This window comes from Anser brachyrhynchus (assembly GCF_964034855.1).
Source record: "Anser brachyrhynchus genome assembly, chromosome: 3".
NCBI lineage: Eukaryota > Metazoa > Chordata > Aves > Anseriformes > Anatidae > Anser > Anser brachyrhynchus.
In genome coordinates, this window is record NC_137696.1 from 61,143,772 (window position 1) to 61,166,559 (window position 22,788).

At 40.5% G+C, this 22,788-nt stretch overlaps 1 protein-coding gene across 7 annotated transcripts in view; it reads left to right on the forward strand.

Annotated features, from left to right (window-relative positions):
* The window catches only part of TULP4 (TUB like protein 4), a 157,805-nt gene extending 149,045 nt beyond the window's left edge, over window positions 1-8,760 (forward strand). For all 7 annotated transcript variants that reach the window (XM_080584404.1, XM_080584398.1, XM_080584400.1 and 4 more), the window contains one exon: window positions 1,217-8,760. In XM_080584404.1, coding sequence (XP_080440530.1) covers window positions 1,217-1,333 — 117 coding nt within the window. In that variant the 3' untranslated portion in view covers window positions 1,334-8,760. The remainder of the gene's footprint in view (window positions 1-1,216) is intronic.
* Window positions 8,761-22,788: the final 14,028 nt, after the last annotated feature.

The window sequence follows — 22,788 nt, forward strand, 5'->3', positions numbered from 1 at the left end:
CCCCTCATGAGTTCCCAGGCCTCTGGGGCTGGTTCTTAATCCTAAAGGAACGAACGGGAGCTCTGACCTTCCCCTAGCAAGAGCAGCTTGTGGCCTGCTACGTATGGCCTGTGGGTAGAGGAGTTTGTGGAAAGTTCAGAAAATCAAAGTATTTAGTTTTAGGCTCTCTCACCTTGGCCTGAATGGGATGTTACCACATCAAAACCAGGCCATTAATTGATACAAATAAGCAGGACACCAAACTGAATCTCGGGAGATATAGATTTAATTCCCAGTTCAGTTGTACCATCTCTGAACATCTCTTCTGATTTATTAAAAACGTCAAAGCTCTCAGCTCCCTCTGATTTAACTTGGGAGTTCAGTGTCTTAAATATCCAATGTAATGACCAGTGGTAGTCTCTTGGTTTTGTCCATCTGCAACAACTCATTGAAAAGGAAGCGACCATGGAAACGTGCCCGTGTAAAACCATGCTGGCCATAGGCTTTGCTGGTGATGGGACAAAGCCTGCCCCCACTTGCAGACAGCCTCCATTGTAGCTGAAGGAACTTCACTGCAGGAAAAATATGATCTGGGCTTCTGATTAAGCAAATGAAAAAGCAGCAATAGGAGGCCAAACTTCAGATATTCCTTGCAGCAGAACAACCTGAGTCGCCACGCTTTACATTTCAAGCAGCTCCCACTGCCCCTCTGCTAATTCATTCTCAGTGTAATTATGTGCTAGGGAAATTTATGCAAAAGAGGAAGTATAGCTTATTGGGTGTGAAGTGCTGTGGTCAGGAGGTTGGTTATTCCCCTTCCCTGAAAGCTCCTTCCTTTGAAAACAAAATCTCTTTTCCTCATGGGATGATGTCAGGATCTCTCCAAGAGAAAATCATTTTCTTGCTGGAAGAAAGATGTTGGTGTGACCTACATCTGTTGAAGTCATTGGTAACAATCTGCTTACACCCGTGCTTTATAGAGTCTAGCATGTTTAAAAGCTGAATTTATAGAGTCAAATACTACAGTCAAGTACTCTGTGTGGTCCAGTATTACTCTTCTTTGGCTTCATACCCCATTCTGTGAACAGCCCCACTCACATTAGTTGAGGATGATTAACAGAAGTGTTCTTACAAAAGAGTAAAAACATTTCATTATTCTCTGTTTTCTTTGCTGTGATTCACTTTTTTTGACCTTGTTCTCTTTTTCCTTCCCTCCTCCTCTTCCCCTGCTTCCCAGGTGATGCAGTTTGGAAGGATTGATGGCAATGCTTATATTTTGGACTTTCAGTATCCATTTTCTGCAGTGCAAGCCTTTGCTGTTGCTCTGGCTAATGTGACTCAACGCCTCAAATGAACAAGCAGAGACTGGAGAGAGGAAAACGTTGATAAAACCTGCTCGTAAAGTCCAAACCGGAAAATGTCAGAGCAGCCTGCTTTAGGTGCACAGAGGTGCCTGGGAGCGAAGAAGGCCGTAAAACTGGAAAAGTCTCTTGGTGCCCAACATAAGGGCATTAACTCTAATCAGTCATGGGGTGGAGGGTGGGGGGCTTTTTTCTGTTTTGTTTGTTTGTTTGTTTTCAAGTGTTTTCTTTTTTTAAAGCATCGTGCTGGGTTTCAGAAAGAGCAAAGGGTTGAGAGCCATTCAGTGTTATGTGGAGAAGTGTGGCTTTTGGCTTGTTGTGGTGGTTCTGCCGTGTTTGCTACAATAGCTGATGTAAGCTCATAGGGGGATTAAAAAAGACTGCTCTTTTTGATAGACTGCCTTATATCATGCTGTTCTTTTTAAAACAGGGAACATAACTTTTTTTCTGGTCCAGTTTGTACTACTACTACTACATCAAAGATAGCAGCAAAAAAAAGAAAAAAAAAAGAAGCTATAATACTTGAAGACACATGTTTCTTCTCTGATCTCTGATAATAACTGAGCACCACAAGTTCCAAGGAGGCTTATGTAGGTCAATATTTAATTTATAAATAATGATGTGTTATTCAGAAGAGAAACAAAACTGTTACCAATGGGTGGTTTTAAAACCCAGTGTATCAAAGAAATTGATGTCTGCTTGTTTTGTGTGCTGTTATTGGGGATAAACATCTTTCATTGGGTGACAGAAAAGACGGGAAGAAATAATTATGAGCTTCTTTGCTCATATTGATCAGCAGTATTCTTCGATTTGGCCTGCAGCTGGGAGAGGTACAGTGTGGCCAGATGTACCTCCAAGGCCACTCCTATACATGCTCCTCATTTAAATGTGTTTACACTTTATAAACAAAGTTGTTCAAGTGAATGAGAAGGCCCAGTGTATTCATCTTCTTAGCAATCAATACAAATTGAGTTCCACAACATTGTACCTGTGCTAAAATTAGGAAGGAGACAGAAGCATAGCAAGTCATTACAGGAAGTAATTTGATCAGGAAGGCAATTTCATTACAGGAAACAACATCATGTCTGGCAGGAGAACAAATGAGTTAAAAGTGGAAGGAAAAATTGGACGGAGTCATCCCTTTTATCACCTTCCTACTTGAGTAGTCCTTGTGACTGTTGTTTGAGAATATAATGCTCCAGATAAGAGTGGCAAGCCAAAGTTTAAATGGAGTGTTACAGGTGAAGGCTCATTAACAGTAGCACAGCTCTTTCTGGCTGCAGTTTTTTTCTGGTGGACATGCAGACCTGCTGAGCATTTCAGAAGGGTTGCTTGCACAGAAGATTTTCTGTGTCGTCCATTTTTTGTGTACATGTTTAATTGCTTTCTCTCTTTCCTCCTTAACTGCATTTTGCTATGGAATATGTTCTGATACGGAAGCAGTTTCCCCAGTAATACACAAAAACATAATCATTCATGTAATTGTTTGGATATTAGATTACAAAATGCAACTGCAGATTTCCTTCAGAAATTACTCTTTCGACATGAAAGGCACACAGAGGAAGATAGGTTGGTTGAGGTGTTGATGGCTGCTTTGTCTTTGTCTTTCATCCGGTTTAACTTCTTACTTGAAAAACTGTATAACTTAAGATGAATAGATGTGATTCTCTCATTGCTTTTTTAAAATTCTAGTGGTAGGACAGATCTGTGTTGCACTTGATTTCTTCTAGACAAACATATCACTGAAGAGAGGACCCTGCTGTAGCAGAAGTTACCAAAACGCAGTGAGGTAGTAACTTCTGCTCTGCTGAGGCTTCTAAAGCTGTGCAGCACAGAGGGAACGATACCAGTCAGAGAGGAGTTTCAGGTTGCTGCCAAGAGAGATGACGAGGCAGATCATCCACAGGTAACGTCCTGCAGGGTGAGTCCAGGAAGAACCCTCTGCAAGGTGGTTTCCTTGGAGAGAGGAAGTAGAGGCAGGAAAGAACGAGGGGGGAATAGATGGCTCCATGCCTGTATTATGCCAAAGCTCAGCAGCTTCTGCTTGCATGTCAGGCACAACATTCCCCTTGGCATCTAACAGACTGCTGTTTGCTTTAATTAATTAATTTTGTTGAATTTCTATCCGTTGTCTGGGCCCATTTGGGCATCCTTCTCACATGCATGACTTACTCAGCAGTTTGCCTGCCTATATGTGTAATGTGTGTGGGACAGAGGAACCGAAATGGATTTGGTCCTGTTCCCTTTTAAATCTGTGGAAATTGTTCTCTTTGATTTTTGTGGAGGAAGCACTATTAAGCCCCTTGTTTATATCGAGTTACACGCTGTGCAGACAGTCGGTTGAATTCTCGGGTCCATTGATTTCAGTACACGAGAAGGAAAGTTGGCTGATGAGTGTCCTTTCCTGCCCAAAGGTCTCTGCTAACCAGTCAGACCCTAATTAGAATATAACAGGCATATGCTGAACGCCATAAGACAAGAAACATATCGAGGCATGCTGAAAGGAACATTGCGTGTAGTTTTAAGCCAACATTTTTATCACATGCAAAGAACATGAATGTTTTCTTGTGTGTTTTTTTCTTTTCTTTTTTTTTTCTGAACAAAACCTAATTTAAGAAGAAGGACTTCTGTGTGCAGTTTCTTTAACCTTCCAGGGAATAGTATTCCTCTTTACTTGGTTCATAATCATTTTTTTCCAATTATCAGCAGATTTATGCTAATGTGAAAACAGAAACTGAAACCAGATATATCAAGTGACAGCATTAGTAATGTGGTTTCATTGGCCAAGGTTGGGATTGTATCATTCTGGTAGCACTTACAAAGATCCTTGGCACAGAAAGAGACATTGTTCTTTGGCCCAACAAAGCACAAAGAATAATTATCATAAATCGGGAAAATAAATACAATTTCCAATCTTCCTGTTTACTTGTCAGAAGGTATTATAGAATAAGATAATTCTTTTGTCTTTTTGAAATTACTTTGACAGAGTCCCTTTAATTGAGGATTTTAATAGTGTAGGGAATACCCAGTATTAGAGATATAAAACTATAATAAATATAAACTGTCCTCAAATATGTAGAATTTTAAAAAAAATGAGTGGAAATTATGTAAATTCTGAGAATGGAACTGGATCCTAAATTATACAAAGAACAAGTGAAAGCAGCAGTTCTTTTATTTTTTCATTGAGATGCAGTATAAGAAACAAATTTAAAAGCTCCCCACAAAATAATCACTTAAGTCCTGAAGATTGCCGTTGCATTCAGCCAATAGATAGATTTTACATTTTATATTGAGTTAGTAAAATCCAGGTTTTCTGTAGATAACTTAAGTTCTTCTAGGAAGAATGTAGCAAGGTGTTCAGAAATATGTAGTTCTTTTATACACACAGTAATTTCCAGTGGTTGAGTATGTTTTTCCAAAGCTTTTTTTTTGTTTGTTTGTTTGTGCAATATTTGTGACAGTCCTAGGGGTTTTATGGTTTTTATGTTGCTGTTTGTTTTATTTTGCCTTTTTTTTTTGAGGGATTTTTTTAAAATAATTTAATGCAGAATTCCTGTTAACGTCCAGAAGACAAATTATTTATCTTGTGTAATGTAATAAGTGATTTAGGGATTATTTTATTACTATGTATCGGTGAGTTATACACACTTTCTTATTTATATTTAAAGAGCATCTTTGTAAGTAATTGTTTGCTAGCAGTATGTTTTGCTGCGAGAAGTTCAAAATGCAGATAGGAAGACCTGGTTTTGTGAGATATTATGCAAAATTTCATAATTCAGGCAGGCAAAAATATTTTTTTGGCAGCTGAAAGCAGTGAGTTTGCTCTGGGGGACTGTGTAGACTACGAAGAGTATAGACAACTTCTTTGGGACCTGCAGAAATCTGTCCTTCTGCGTTGTGTATTCTCCTGTGTTTCAAACTATATATTTCAGCTGGGAGTGCTTTTAAAAATATAAAGCTTTCCTTCTTCTTTAGTACAATGTTTTTTTTCTTGAAATATAAAATATGGTGGCTTACGTGATAAAAGAGGGTATAATACAGGCTCAGTTTGTAAGGAGTTCATCGCATAGCTTAGTAGTGTTTAACAACGGCATACTTCATTGCTGTGCAGAGACACACAAACTAGCTTGGTATAAGCTGGCTGAGGCACAAGAAAGAGTACAGCAGGATGTGTTTCCCTCTGCTCAGACTAACACACTCCTTCAGCTGGGCTCAGCTGATTCCAGCACAGCCACAGTGCTGCTGGCACCAAGCTAGTGCTGCACAGGGCTGACTGAGCAGAGCCCTGACACTGCCTACAGCACCTTGGCCTCTTTGAGGTGCTCCACCAAAGACCTGGCGGAGCAGGCCTTCCTCCACTCTTCCTTCCAGTTCAGCTCCAAGAGCAGCAGGTTTAGCTGCAGCAGCTTTAGGCAGAGAAAGCTCCACCGTGTCAGCTGGTGGCCATTTGGAGTCAAGAGTCTGCTCCACTGGAGTTGCAAGGGATGCAATGGAAAACCTGATACGTTCAAAAAAAAAAATCCTCAAAATAAAGCTCCTAACAGAGTATGAAGATTGGTACTTGCAGTCTTGCATGAAGTGCACCACACACACAGTAACCAGTTCAATCTTGAAACAGTGGGAATATCATGTTTCTACAGTGCTCCAAGAAAGTATGGGAGGGAGGGGGATGAAAGAGTCAGAAAAGGAACTGGCACGTTAATAGTTTTGCACTGAGTTCCAGAGGCAGCAGTAACAGGTGCCACGAACTGCCTGAATATCAACTGTCTGACAGCAAATCTGCGCATAGGTTCATCCAGTTAGTAAGCCTGCTGTGATGTAGCCACAGAAAAGTGATTCCACATTTCTCTCTCCGGTTTTGTTCCATTGTTTCTATGAAGATGCAAGAAGGCACACAGGTGTCAGACAAAGACACCTGCCTTGAGCCTTCACTTTCCACAGGCCCAGGCTTTCCTTGGTGTGTTTTTTTAGTGTCCTCTCAGAAATTCCAGACAAATCTGGGAGCTTGCCTGGTTGTTGCCTCAGACAACTTCTGTGCGTTTGCTTTTTTTTTGCAGCCTGACACGTGTAATCCTATGTTATCTTGGTGCCCTGTTACCTGTCAGCAACAGTTTAAATCCTTGTGTGAAGGGAGCAATGCGTGCTAAAGCTGACTTAAGAGAAAAAGGAGAGAAGACAGAGTAAGCTTTTATTAGCTTTTAAGAATGTGTGTGCCAGAGCAACAGTTTGGAAATCACACGTTTCTGCAGAGCCCAGACCATTCCAGACCAGCAAATCTGAGTTGGAGGTGAGTAACAGATGAGCCATTTGCTTGGTGTGCTAACAAAGGGCCAGCTTCTAGCCTCACTGGGTGGTTACACCAAGATACGTAACAGTGGAACCTGACTCCAAATGTACTTTACTGTCACTGCATGATTATAAGGTAAGAATGACTTACTTGACCCATATACCCACTTAAGAAAATCATAAAGCATTAACCAACAACTATATTGACAATTCTGTATAAGCCCCCCCAAAGAACACTAGAAGTAAAATTGCGGCCACAGTAGCCTTTCAGAATTTTGTCTTTTATTCTCATTTCGAGGACTCCCTCACAGGAGATTGAGCTGGTTTTATTTAGAGGTTGGCATACTGTTTTTCCCAATATAGGAGAGCAAATAATATCACACTGCTTTCAAAAATGGAACAATTCTGGTAGAGGAAGTTTTTCATTTTTAAGTCCCTTCACCTTCAAGGCAAGCACAATCTTCCATCAGTACATACCAGTCTGGAGTCCTACTGCCCTTGGGAGTAGTCTGCAGGTAGGCACCACAGGTCCTTCTTGAAGGTTTGGAATTCACATGCATCATTCTTGAAGGAATAAGATTAATTACTACTTGTGAACGATGGGCTATGTGGATGATTTTATCTTCATATTTATTTAATTTTCATCCAAAAAAATCCTGCAGAGAAGTTTAAGATTAAAAGACTCAGCTTTGCATGTTACCTGGTACCTCTGAAGATGTATTAGGAGAACATTTATTTGGGCAGCTGGATTGTTGGTACATTTAGGAGGTTAGATTTTTAAGACAAGAGCAATTAACCAAATAAGAGAATAAAATAGGATTCAGCGAAGCAATTCTTGCTATGAAAATTTAAAACTTCACCCTTTAACTTTTGATTTTTCATATGGATCTGTAATGACAGATTTGTGCTTCCAGGCAAACTGATTGTTATGAAGCTCTATGCAAATGCAAAGGTTTGCTGACCCAGAGCTAGCTGACTGCAGGATCAAAACAACATGATTTTGTGAGAGTTAAAATTAAATAAATGAAAACACTGAATACTTACCTGTCCAAAGTGCTCAATGAAAAAATTAGATGGTATGATATTAAAACCTGCCAGTTTATTCTTAATCTTTGCCCTCCTATTTACATAACTACAAATTTAAAAACGTTGTCTAATTTCAGCGATTCTGAATCCTGACAAATGTTGTTTATTTGTGGAGTATTTTTCTTACTGTCCAAATCGATGGTTGTTTCTGGTAATATGGATTAACATTAAAAGAGAAACATTTTCTACCAGTGTGCAGACACCTGAGTTTCAAGTATTTCATTGAGATAGCACTCGGTTTGTAATTCTTTCTATGTTGTTTCAAGCTATTTGTTCAGAACTTTCCTAATTTTCCCTTCATTTATTTTATTTGCTTGATACGTGTTTTGCCTTTGGTTTCCCTTCACTTCACTGTTTCCTCATTCATTTTGTCATTTTCTTTTTTTGTGTTGTGCATTTGGGAAAGGGTTTGTCTGTTCAAGATCTCGTTGTTTGTTGTAGATAAAATATATGGTGTTGTGGCACAGCATGGAGATGCATCTGATTGAAAAGGCACTGTAGTGTTTCCTGAAAAAAAGTAGTGGAGTTGCATTTGTTTATAAATGCATTATTTTGGTACTACAACTTTGAACATGATTTTGGATTTCTTTTCCATTTCTTTTTATTTAATGAGCACACATAGTCATGCAGGCGCATGCGTTCTTAAGCTAGCAAGCCCGGCATGTTTTTCTTAAGGCTTTTGAAAATTTGGTACACAATTTGTGTACTTTTACATACCTACACAATTTTTTAAACATATTTTCAGGAATCTCGTGGGGTTTTTTTGTTTGTTGGTTTTTTTCCCTCCTCAATATACCATGATATACCTTGTTTCCATTGTACTTAAATCATACTTTGGTCTGCCTCTCGTTTTATGTATCTTGTGTACTAGATTTTGCAGGAGGTGCCTAGAAAGCATTGTTGGTTTCCCTATAAAAATGTGGTTTGTCCAAATTCTTTACTGTCTACATGATTGAGAGATGGACTGATTGCCCTATTTTTTCCTTGATGATTTGGAGTTGTAAGAGTTGTCCAGCTGTTGCTTAATAAAATTTTGCAGACTAGAAAATTCCTGACTTGCTTTTGTTACATTCTGCATCGTGTCAAACACCTTAAATGCTTTCAAAGCAGACGACAAGCCTGCACTGGAACGACCTGAATAATAAATAGCCAGATGCCCCTGTGCTTTCTGTTTTCAATAACTGTATCCACGAGTTCCACTGGACCTGATCTGTGTACCAGCCCATCATACTTTGTGTCATTCACATGGGAGGATGGATGGCAAAGGTGTCTCGGTAATAATGTTCCTATCTGCCTGGATATCAGCCAGTTCTTGTGCTATTTCTCCTCTGCTGGCTTTCTTTTTTGAGGAGATTACCTTTGGGTTTTGTGGTACTTCTCATATTGTCACTGATAACGCTGGAAACTTTAACATTACCACAAGGGATTCCTCTGTCCTGTGATCTTTAATAACAGAATAAAATGCTGTGATGGTTACTAACATAAACATTCTGGGGGCTGAGGAAATAAAAAGGTAGTAAAGTAGCTTACCTGGCACAATGCACGTCCCAGTTGCGGCATAAATGAGAGAACCGTGGTGTGGACTCTCCGAGCGAGTTCTCGTAACGGGCCCGGGTTCCCTGTGGAGTTTTACAGGGGTCTCTGCTGGATCCTGCCCTGTTTGACACATGCTTGGGTGTCCTTGGAAAGAGCCTGAACACTGAGGTACAAAGTTTACTGATGACATGAAGTTACTCGAAATACTGAAGGCAGTGGCTAATAATGAAGAATCTTAGAAGGTCTTTATCAAACTTGGCAGTAAAATGGCAGGTGACACTCAGAAGGTAGGTAGATACACTGTAAAGTGACGCACGTGAGGAAAAAGAAAAGCAGTCCTAGCTTCATGTTTACGGTAATGGTCTCTCAAATGACCTCCACCAGTCAGGACAGACATCTAAAGTTTGATAGATAGCTCTGTGAAAATGTCGGGTTGGTGCTCAGCAGAGTAAAAAGAAGAAACTACAGAGAATGATTAGGAAAAGAGTTGACAGCAAAACAGAAAATACAAGGTCACTGTGTAAGACTGTAGTTCACTACACTCTGTGTACTGTGCAGTACCAGTCCCCTTGTCTTAGAAAAGGTAGATTAGACCTAGAGAGGATTCACAGGAAGGCAACAAGGACAACTAAAGGCATAAATCAGCTTCTGTCAGGAGTGGCTGCGAAGGCTGAGACTCCTCAGCCTGGAAGAGACATCTTAAAGGTGCTGCTGGAGACCCACCAGAACAGGATCACTGTGGGAGGGCAGGCAGAGGTCGTCTCTTCCTGCCCAAAAGCTGGGAGCCATGAAGTGAAAACAAAGCGAGGTGCCCGTGGGGCAGGAAGTCCAGCCAAAGGAGGTGGCTCTTCAAGGAGGTGAGCAGCAGAGCACTTGGCTGAAGGATGCTGTGATAGAGGAAGTTTATAGCGGTTCCAGGGAGACTGGAAAAGTGCAGGAAAGAGATCCGTGGGGATGCTGAACACACTACAGCAGGGGCAGAGAGTTCCCTAAGCTGACAGTAGTCAGCATTAGGGGGAAGCACCATATGAATTTGCTTAGTTCCTGCTCTTCCGGAGGACTCTGCAAATGGTTTTTGTAAGAGAGAACACTGCTAAAATGGATTCTCGTTTTGAACCAGTGTGACTGTTCTCATGCCAGCATTTCTAAAACAAGCTTAATCCTGGAGCCTAATGTATACTGGGGACAAGTCTTCTAACTTTAATTTACTGTATGTCATTACAGTTAGGAGTTGTGTCATCATCTATTTCTGGGAGAAAAATGCCACACCTTTGCTGGCTTTGCTTTTTGACTACTGATGTCACATACGTATAAAAGTTAAGGACAGCACAGCTGCACTGTGCTAATAACGCGGTCACCTGCTAACTCTGGAGATGTCTCCGATTTGACTTTTCCAAAAAACAGTGAAGTGACATTGTCAAAACCAACACTGTCAGCACTGCTCTTGAGTTGAGCATTCAGCAAAATAAGCAGCATAAAAAAGAGGGAAAGGACCAGCATGGGAACATGAAGAGATAAGATTAACATTACTTGCTGGGCTCTGACTTTAGGAGGAAAGAAGAATTTTCATTCTGGCAGCTATAAGAAGGAAAAGTCTTGAGAAGAGCTGAATCTTTCTATTGCCCTGTTGCAGTGAGGTTGTCTGAGATTTGCCAGTGTCCTCTGCTTAACTCATGCTTTGCATTACCTGCCTCCCAGCGGGGTTTTGCAGCACAGGGGAAAAGAATCTGCTCCTCTGGGGCTGAGGAGAAAGGGAAAGCTCCTAGCCCGGGGTCTGAGTGCCTTGCACTGCAAACAGGAAAAGTCCTTTTCTAGCATCAGTGCTGCTCAGGCAGTGAGTGGCGGGGCCAACAATTATGAAATCTCCCGTAACTCCAGATGAGTTTTCAGGAAAAAATAAAGTCCTGCCAAAATGCAGAGATTATGTAATTAGTTGCTCTGTCCCTAAGAGAAGTGGAGCAGCCATACAGCTTCTGGTCATGGCACTGTTTTGGCCTTGTGCCTTTTTATTATTTATTTATTTGTTTGTTTGTTCCTCTTTGGCTAGTTTCCGTGTTTCTTTAAGCAAATAACTGCCCAGATGAGCTACAGAGTTGATTCATGCAGTTTCCTTTTAGATCAAGGATCCAGCAGTTTTCAGGTTTTTCCTTCTTTGTCCAGGATATTGGCTTCAAATGTAGTCATATCCTGTTTCCCCATCCATTTTTAGTGTGAATTTGTGGTTTTCTGCCAGGTACAGTACTGGTAGTTGATTCAAGCAGGGCAACAATTTGTGTTGCCTTTGCTCTTGGCATTGAGCTAATGAACTTTGGTTCATTGCTCTGTAAGATCATTTTTGGAAGGCCCCTCTCTGCTGGGAGGAACTAGCTAAATTTAACATGTGGCCACTAGTTGTTTGTAAATAAATGTGGTTGTTGATAATAGTGCTATCTTATTTTTATGATTTAGGTAAATACAAGGGCTGCCTGTGCCCTGAGCCCTCTAATTATGCTGTCTGGTTTAGAGGTAAGAAGGAAATATGCAGACATTGAGGAAACAATATTTAAACAGTGGCTCTTTAAAGAGAAGCTGAGAATACAGCAGCTGTACATATATTTAAGCTTGTATACGTGATTTAATAACTACTAGCTGGACCATGAGCTTTTTCACCAAGACAGGTTATTGTTGGTGGTGTTCTCTGGTCAATGGCCTATTCCATTTCCTGTTGGCATTACTACCAAAATCACTATCAATATTAAAATAGCAATCTTTTCTTACTGCAGTTTTTTTCAGCAGCAGACCAGCTTTCTATATTCAGTCTTAACAGGAGAGGTGCAGGAGCTAAGTAAGCAATTACCTAATTGTGAGGGAGTTGCATAAGATCAGAAAAATAAAAATAAAAATGGAGCACTTCATGCAATTGAAATTCATCTCAGCCCTTTCATCTGACTCCTCATCCATTACGGCTTGTGTTCCGTATTCTCGTTTCTGCTCTGTTTAAGAGAGGCACATTTTCGTATCTTTTTCTGTTTGATCAAAGGGAAACTTATTCATCTGGGGGAATGTTTTGCTTTGTGCATCTCCTGATATTTTTAGCCTTTCTAATGGTTCCATGCTTTCCTCCGTTTCTCACTTTCCCCATGGATAACGAGAAAAGTCAGATCTGAACTGCAGTAAACACTTCTTTGTTCCCCTCCCGTTTTGTTGCATTCTGTAGTGAGAGTCTTCTTCCTCTGAAACAAGAGAATCTTTGTTCCCTTTGCTGCACAGTTTTGGTGAGATTAATTTCTATGTTTTTCTTTCAAAGCCATCTAGGACTTTTTTACTTTTGTTATCTGAAAGGATGTCTATTTCAGAGAAGAGTCTGTATGAGTTGGTTGTAGCAAAGGGGAGATGTTAAAGATGATTCAAACATCCTAGAGTCTCTAATTGCCTCACTTGGAGGCAGCCAAATGCAGAGTCTTGTCTTCAGAAGTGGCATAACTGTGATTTGACTTCTCTCTCTCTCATTATTTTATGACACTTTCTAATGGGGGAAGCACGCCTGCTTTCTTCAGGTCTTTAAACATAGCTTTTTTCCCTTGACCTGCTGTGGTAGCTAGTATAATCTGAGGTGGGAAACATTCATTTTGGCAGGCTCTATCTGTATCACTTGCGGAGTATTTTGTAACCTCTCCATATAGTCACTAAAACCAAGGTGCCAGTTTTGTTCATAAACCTGCTGTTACTGTTCCTATTTACACGGTACTAATAACTTTATTTGCAGTTTATTAAAAAAAAACAAAACACAGGTTTTTGCAGATTTATGTCTAATCAACAGAACTCAACAGTGAGTGTGAAAAAGGAGACATCTTTCTAAAATCGTGGGTTATGTACAGTTCACATCGGAAATTCTGTTACGAATTTCAGAAGTTCCAGATGCCAGTGAAGTGTCCCTGGGGAGACAATTCAGAGAGTCTCCTTCTGAGAGCTGCCAGAACCCACAATCTGATTCCACCTCTGGAGACTGCGGTGGATAACATGAGTGTGAGTAAAATGCCACGGCCTGAGTATCATTGGAAATACATCAGTATCATGACGAAAAAGCTGTCCAAAGAGCAAGGCAGTAGCCACTGTGAAAGGACAGAGTTCTGGGAAATCTGTAAGGCTGGCTGGGGTGGATCAGCAGCAGAGACAGGACTTACCTTACTTCAGAAAAACAAATTTTTGAGAGAACAAAAAAACTCATAAGCTGATACGTAAGTGTAAATTAGTTGCATTCAGACATAGCAATGCAAAATGATACAATGATGGTCATCCTCACCATCACCACTAGGAAGACAGCAGCTATGGAAGCCTGTTTTTTTTTTTTTTTTTTCAGAAGTTGTTCCCACATGAACATTATTAGGAAAATATTTTTATATTTCTAAGGATAATAACAACAAACAACCTCATAGCAAGATTGCTTGCATCTGTGAGGCTACAGGCAAACCAATGAAGAAAAGATCCAAGAAGTACAGCTGTCCTAAGCTGGAGGCTAGGTCTGAAAGACCAAAACATGGAATCCACTATTAAACATGTACTCAAATTGCTTCATTAATCTACTCTGCGTAGCCTACTCAGTGCAGGAGACAAAGTCAAAAACAATTTAGTCAAAAGAACAGATGTTTAAAATGGTTTTAAGTACAGTTTTACAGACAACTGATGACATCAACTGTCTTTAAATTGTGTCTCTAAATTCTTTTGGAAGACTCTTAGTGTGGCAGGCAATTGAGAAATAATCATTTAAAGAGACTCAGAGAACAGGATGTACAATGAAATTTACTCTCAAAATAGTTAAGTTAGGAAGTAATTATATGAATGAGGTAGTAATCATATGAAACAACGAAGAGGCACAATTTAACTAATTACTTTCAAAATAACTCATGAAGACCCATAAGTACATACGGTCTTAAGTTATTGGGTGGGTGTTGAAGCCTTGTTTGAAAAGTTTGAACAGAGTAGTAGATGAATGCAGGCAGTGCTAATGAGGCAGATTCTGTCAGTCTGCTAACTGCCCAATTTCCTCTCTGATGTTGCTGAAACCTATTACAGTACGTAAAGTAAGGGAAGGAACACATAACGACTTCAAGAGGAATTGTTATAGAAATGATTCATCTTCATAGAAACATTATGACTAGATGTCTAGGTAGAAATTTACGATGTTTTCAAGTAACAACAGAAAGAATGGAGTTGGAAATTGCTCAGGAAAGGATGCTGGAGGAATTTGTTAGGAAAAATAATTGTTTTACGACACAGAGAACCAAAGGAGTCCCTGTGTATTCCCTGGGCACTGGCAACATTGGATACATTACATAGCATGGCCCCTACTGAGATCATCATTGTTTCTGTTACTACAGAATTAATTTAATCCAAAGAATAAAGAGTGTTAATGAGACATTGACATCACAGGATCATTCGCACTACCAGATGATACAGAAGCTGCAAAATTTATGTCATGTTTGATGTTTCCAAAAAATGACAACAAAAGGTGCAGAGAGATGCAACAGAACATCCAAAACAAGTTTTCATTTCAAGAACATAACTGTTTGGGAATGGAGAAAGGTTTTTAATCTCATCGGCAACTCATCAAGTCATCAGCAGGAGAAAGTCAGTTTAAGGGATGAATTCTTCATGTCACAAATGAGACCCTGAGCTAATCAGTGACCATTGTAAGGACTCAGACTTCCTAAATTCTCTCATGAAAGTCTGATGGTCTTTTCTGTGTGTAGTTGGTGCCCCAAGTGATGGGTACGTATCACACATAATTCCCACTGAAGACATTCTTGAGCTTGGCCTTGGATTCAGTAATTTTGGATCTTGCCCAGAATATCAGGTGGTTGGAACACAGGCCTAGACAATATTCACAGGAATTCACAACGTCCAGTGCTCTGAGGTTGATGTTTGTGGAGCAGTAGCAGGTCTACGGGTTTTGGGAGGATGTAACACTGCTAATGCTTTTACAGGTGCTGATAGAAAACTCCTGCAGATATAGCTCCAACCACAGGAGTTTTCATCGGGTGTCTTTAAAACATAGGTGACATGAAATCCCATGATGTCAATATGTTTTTTGTTTGTTTGTTTTATTTGCCTTTCTCAAAAATGAATGCAGTAGGCTCCATCTGTCTTTGGGTGTGCAAAGATTGTCAGTTTGCTCAGTGTACATTTACACTGGAATTCGGAGACAGGTGCTGCAGTGCAAATGTGTTTTGCTCAGTCCTCTAAGCTGTGACTGAACAACTGACGGCAGAGAGAATCTGGACACTGAGTGGGTGTTTGGACCATCACAGCTGCCTTTCATGTTTGTTAAAGCTGGGGGTGTCGTCCTCTGTCAATGCACGTGTCCAAATCAGTTATGCTGTTGCTTGAACAAAGAGGTGCAAATTCCAACTCTATCCCTACCAGGAGGTTGAAGCTAAAGAGAGATACTGGGTAAGATCATTTCACTGAAGATTTGTAAGACATGGAGGAGAATTATTTTGTTTGAAATAGAATCTTGCAAGTGTTTGATAGTATTTTAACAAGTCAAGGGAAAATATTAAGTTGTGTGCTTATGGTGTTTTTAAACAATGGGTGTGTATCATTGTATTATGAATCAATTTTTGACTGATAAATATGTAAAGCTTAAATGTTCTAATGGAAAAAAATTGTCATCAACAGGCAGGGTACCATTGTTAAAAGCTTAATCATCACTTGCAGGCTGGCAAAGGCTGTAGAATCTGAACAAAGCCCTGCAGCACTGATGTCTTCAAAAAGCATTATTAAACTTTGCAACTTCAAATGCCACCAGTAGCTGAATTTTCTGACCTTGGTTCATTGAGCCTGTGAGCTCAGTGCTACTTCCAGGATCTTTATACACAGCAAGCTCACCAAATTAACTGGTTTTTCCTCCCAGGTGGTTCCTGACTCATTTTTTTTTTTTTTTTAACACAAGGACACAGAGAAGCCCTATAACAACTGTTATCTGTGCCTGACTCAGCATGGTTGAATAATCCATTATTTCAGCTCCTTAATGTTTCATCCTAATAGCTTTATCTTCATCTGCCATGTTCTTTATGTCCCTTCATGTATTCATCAAGCCATAAAAAAATAAAAATAAAAACATCTTCAACACAATGCTCTGGCTTCCTATTGTGTGATACACCCAGTGTATCTCTAAGCCTCAAAGGAACATGATCTGCACTGTTCTTGCAGTGTGGCAGGATGCAGTGCTTTCATAACAACACATAAGGACTGAGGAGAGCATCTCTCTTCATAGTTGTAGATGGAAAGCAGGCAGGCAGATCCACCTCCAGTTCTCAAGGCATATACTGGTAAGCATAGGAATGCAGGACAGCTTACCCTATTTCATCACGTCTGAGTGGATTCACCCAGAGGGAAGCCTTCCTATGGAGCAGCTGGTGAAAGAACATGTAAACTGCAGCAGTAAGTGACCAAACATCACCTTTGGAAAGACAGAGGAGGTCAGGGAAGTGCAGGCTGCAGCAATGTCTTACCATCACAAAAGTAAACATGAAACACAGCTTCTCGCTGCAACAGAAATCACCTGGGACTGCAAAGCAGTGGATTTGAGCAAACTAGCAGAAGGAATATTCACTGTAATTCCCTGAGGACCAGACAGTACGCCCACAGGCAGCCAGGAGAGGCAGCGTGAATCAACAAAGAATTTGAGCTCTGAGAGCAATGCAGAGATGTGAGAAAGCAAGCCGCATGGTGTCCAGTTGTTCGTAGTGCAGATGAAATGAGCAATAACCAGGAGCTGGACTTAGTTCGTGACTGATCCCAAGAGTTATAATTTTAACAATTCTCAGCCATTTTTTGTGAGCAGCAGTGACTGGATGGAAAACTACTACAGCTTGAAACTTATTGTACAACCCCAAAATAAAATGCTTCTCAAGAAATTCCTTTCTCGCACAAAGAAGCAAAGGGTGCGTGGAGGCAATGAGCAGCGTGTCAAGCGATTCCAAGCTGCAGAGCCAGTTTTAGCTCTATAAGAAAGTCTCTCTCATGAGGCAAGCTACAAAGCATATGAGAAAAGTTCATGAAAAAAATGTGGGGATTGACTAGCTATATTTTGTCACCCAGAGCAATTCAAGATGCTATGACATACAACTGTTGGAGAACATACTGCTAGACTTGAACACTTTTAATGCCTTCCTTCCTTTTCTGCTAAAACAGATGGATTTACTCTTGTGTTTAGAATTAAGTACAAAATGGATGTCCTGCCAAACTCGCTCCTTAGGCAGTATAGTTACTGAGTTGCACTAATGTCCAAAATTGATCTATGTCAGTTTGTCCTGTTTCACTCTTTTTTTCAGAAGGTTGAGAATTGGCTGTTTTTTTTGGTCAAGAGTGGTATAGAGCAGGCTGAAGACAATTCCAGACGGATGTTCATTTTTATTAACATATATAACCTGAGAAATTCCAGGATCACGAGAAAATGCTTAGCTAACAATATTTGAAAAAATTAAATATGTAGCAGGCCAGACATGCTGACCCTAAGCACTAGGCAAAATAATAAAATGGATGATATAGGAGTCAGTTAAAAACTGAAATATAAGGATGTAAACCATAAGAAATTAATTTTAGGTGCAATTTGCAGATATAATTTCTTTCACAGGGCATTTGGTGAAGCATTGCCTGTGATGCCAAAGAAGAAATTAGCAATAATTAGTGTGAATAAGGTGTACTTTAAATAGATTAATTGCAAGATCTCACGAAGTAGCCTGCAAGATGGCATCATCACTAAACGGAGAGTTTCTGATAAGATTTTGCAGAGATGGGTACTAGATCTGACAATAATCAGGACTCAAATGCAAATACAGAACTGTGGCTGATAAAATGTGGACTGCCACAAAACTGCCAGATGGCAAATAGCACTAAGACACGGCAGTGAGACATTACAAACAAAATGTATTTTCCATATAGACAAATGTGAAGTTAGGTGTTTAAGAGCAAGGAATGTGGACATATCTTCAGAATCAGTAATTTAGCTCAGAAAGCTGCAGGTCTGATGAGGAGAAACAGGTCAGAATGGACAAGTGTCTCAATGTGGTATGTTAGCAATCCTAAGAGATGTTCTTGCAGAAAGAGGTAGCACAATCCTTAGATTGGCAAGTAGGGCAGTGAAAGTAGGAAATTAATTTCACCTGGTGAAATACCGGGTCTACTTCTGACATCCAGGCTTTTAAACTATCTTGGAAGAAGGGGGAGTGTCAAAAAAATGTGAAGTTCAAAGACTGAATAAAGTCCTTGCAGCAAGAGTTTTGTTTATTTAGCTTATTTCAGAGAAGAGCATCATTAAATAATTCTCAGTATCTTCGTAAACCTAACTGAACTAAAATATTGGTATCAAAAGGCACTTTAATTTATCAGGAAAAAGCAAATCAAGCACTAATGACTGGGGGCTGAAGACATGTACAAAGAAAAGTAAGACACATTTAATGATGAAAATTTTTAACACTGGAACAAACTCAAGAAAGTGATGGGCTCTCCATCCTGTAAAGTGCTCCAATCAAGACTGCTCTGTTCAAATGCATTTTGGATAGATAGGTTAAATGTGTGAAACACATGATGGCGAAAGGAGAACTGGCTCCAGAGGCAAAGATCAGTATTTGCCAAGGTCTTGGTGCGCCCATCAGCCAAGTGTTGACCTGGCTGAAGGATGCTCCTGGTTCCTTCACTGTCTGCACACCCAAGTTTCTTTCCTTCCTTCAAGGGAGAGAGAAACAAAGGCCTGAGGATAAGGAGGTCCTGCCTTGTGTGGGCTCCTAATTTAGCTGCACATATGCCAAGATCCAGGAGCTTAGAAATACACCCGAGTCCTGCAAATTAGCTATAGTCATAAACGGCTGAGTAGGAAACACGATTGTTGGTTTGTGCAGGCAAGAGATAGTTCACTCTGCTGGGTTGGTACTTCTGCAACATGTTCAACAAAACTGGTATCATCTACATTTTTCTATTACAGTTTTTAAAATAAATGTTACTGCATGTCATGTGTTGTATATAACTGTATTTGTGGTTCAGAATTGACTGGAGAGAGGAGACTCCCAGGCGCAGAGTAAGACCCTTGTGTTACTACTGTGTGTTTCTGATTAGATCTAGCAGTACCTCAAGGTCCTTGTCATTAAGGCATGTGTGACTGAGTATGTAGGCAATAAAAAGGGGAAGAGAAGCTTTCCAAAATGTTTGGTGCTTTTCACTGTTTCCACATTAGTTTTAATTGCTTCCCTTGAGATAAACATAAAATAGTTCAGAAACAAACACTAGTATTATAAATAATGAAAAAGAATCATTCTATGGGAATAATAACATATTGTTTAGCGTTTAAATAGCAAGGTGCTGGCAGCGGGGTTGCAGGGCTCCTCTGTGAGGCGAGGCCGGGGCTGCCCTGTGCTGGACAGAGCAGGCTCCAGCAGGCCCATGGCAGGTCTCTGCCGGGCCCAGCAGCCAAAATGGCGGCGCCATGGGGAAGGTGTATTTACAGGAGGGTAGAAAATGGCGGACAGAGAGGGGAGGGGGAACACCAAGGCCAGAGGAAAAGGAGGAGGAGGTACTCCAGGATAGGAACCCCGCCAAAGGGACTGCTGCCCATGGAGAGGACTCAAATATTGATCTCAAGTGATAATAAATGTAGATTATCCGATCAAGGCTGTTTTGCACCTGACAGAAACTTCTAAGTGATGTCCTTGTCTTTATCTCAGCACAGGAGATTTCTTGCTCCTGTTCTCGTTTTCTCCCCTGCCCAGCTGGTGGCGAGGCAGCTGGGGGAGGGAGCAGGCAGCTGGGTGCGAGTCTGGCTGCCCAGCCAGGGCCAACCCACCACATATTTTTAGTCTGATGTGATATAATTTGCACTATTGTTAGTCAGTTAACCCTACATATTATTGGGAGATGAGATTATATCTCACAAGGGACCTGACTTTTGAAAGAAGGACAATGAACATCTTAAAATCAACACAAAGGTATTTTGTTTAAAATAGACGCAATTAAACTGGCAGCATTTAACACTACCTGTATTTTCTCAAACATTTTTAAACCTTTTAGAAAATAAAGCTATGCCATTTGAACATTGTTTTTCAAAGTTTATCTAAAGTATGCTTGCAGCATTATGCTGTATGAGAACTGAAAAGTAAAAATGGTGATTTATTTCATTGGTTGAGGTAACCAAAACACAAAACTTAAACTGTAATTAAAAATATGTGGGTACTCTTCTGTGTTCACTGTTTGTTATCTGGATATCACAGGTTTTTATCATCCCTTACAAGTATTGCTTTTAATACAAGTGGGATATTTAAAGTAATGTATGCATTGGAAATTTTTATTCCAAGTACAGTTGACATTTGAAATACAGTAATCATACTGAAACACCATGTTAAAATGAAAATTTATATATAGGACAGAAAGCTTCATCATGCTCCCAATTAGACCATTTCAGTCTTCCCTTTGCTCTCCATGTGACGGTCAAGAAAAGAGCAGCCAAGTCATACTAAGAGATAAAGAAGCATGTGAATCAGCTGTGATTATGGTTTCCCTTTTTTCCATCCTTGAAATCACCTTTCAAGAGATTCTTCTTATCTTTTAATCAAAAGAGATTATAAATCTTCTTTCATTTTCTTGTCCTCACATCTCTTTAAAGCAGATTAGATTCAGGAAAGGTTCATCTCCAAAGATAGAAAGAGAAATGAGTGTTTCTTGCTATGGATCTGAGGGTCAGGACTCCCAGCTGCAGCCAGATATGTAAAGCTTCATTCCTCACAGTGATGACAAGCCCAGCCATGGCTCCAAAGCATCCGTCAGCATGGAGATGATTTGTTAAGGATGATCTGTCAGTGGCTGTCCCAGCTGATGTCTCTGTGCTGCTCTTCAGATAAACGAGAAGCCTTGCATCACTGTGAGTGCTGCTCCTGCTGAGTTCTCCCTGACATTTCTGTCCCCAGCATGCTCCCGTGATCCTCTGCAGGAGCAGGAAGGGTTATGTGGCTATGGCTGCAGGCACATAACTGATTAGCTGTGACCAAGTGGTTTACTGACAGGAGGGAATGGTCAAACCACAGTGGTTTGGGGTGAGGCAGGGGTTATCTTCTTCCAGAATCAAGGCAGCAGTGAAGCAGATGGTAGGATAGACCACAGTCCTGAGGTTCCTCTGTGGCTGAGCATGATTTCTACTCATCCAGTTCAGGGATGTTCACTGGCAACTGCTGTGGGCAACTAGACTCAGAAGCATATTTGCAGCCTGATGGCAGCAGCTTATACTCTTTTACCTTGGGAGAGTCAGCATGAACATACACTCTTTTCTATGCAAACTGATATGTCAGTCCTCAGCTCCCCTCTGAAGGAAAACAGCAGTTGTTGCAGTCTGCAGCTACCACTATGCCCTCTCTCCAGCTCAGAACAATTTTGAAGGGAAAAGTATTTGCTAAACAGCTGTGTCTGTTTGTGGATTTTGTTCCTCTGCTGAAAAAAAGAGGGACCTCAGTTGGCGGCATTTATTCCCTTACCTTCTCAGCACCAGCTGCCATTCCTTCTGAAAGAGCCAAGAGTAATAATCCTGATGCATTTACTTGGATTGCCAAGCTTTGTGTTTAGATAGTCACAATCTAACACAAGTGGCTGATGCTGTAAAATGCTAATTATACTCAGGGGGAGAATCAGAAAGAAAAATTATGCCAGGGACTTATGTTAAGCTCCACCTCCAAAATAAACTCTGTCCACATGACATGATGTGCTGCTTGCACTGAACAGATGCTGGGTTTGATCACATCTTAGCCATAGACTCCTGGGGCTTTCCTCCCCCTCGCTGGAGTCTGGGAGCACCCAGGGGATGTATGGAGTTCCAGGCATTTAGCTTCTAGCTGAGATTTACAGGATTCTTGGTACCTCTTTAGATTGGCTTGTTCCTCAATGCAATTTGATGCTGCCTCTCTCTTATCATGTGCTGTAAAAAGCAGCAAAACACAAACAAGGTTGACACAGACGCTGCTGTGCTTGGTGAGATGTGCTAGGGTGCTCTGAAATGCACCCAGCAGGTTGTGCTGCTCAGAGTCCCTGTGCAGGTACTTGGCTGGCTGCTCTTGCATTTTGTCGTCAAAGCTGTCTGTGAAACTTTGACCTCCCTTTGCTTTTACTGAAGTCATGATACCTGCAGAACCAAATGCTTTTCTGTGCCATGACTGTACTGGACAGGAAAGAATGACAACCAATAAAGGTAGCAAGGTGATCTGTTAGCATCTGAGGGTTTATGAGTATGTGAACAGCTAATTAAAGTGTTCCATTCATTAGGCTTTGGCTAAAGAAAATAGACTGGCTGTTTTAATAGAAGCAACTGTCTAATATTAAGTATGTTTTAATATTTTTCTCATTTAAAGAAAAAAAAGGAAAGGAAAAAAAAAGACTAAAATGTCTTTGAAGAAATTACTCGGATGGAAAACATACTTTTTTCCCTTAAAAATGGTACCTAGGAGCTGCTACTGTGTATCAAGAACTGCCCTTAAAAAAAAAAAATAGCAGCAGAGCAGATTTGTAACTACTGAACTACTGCATC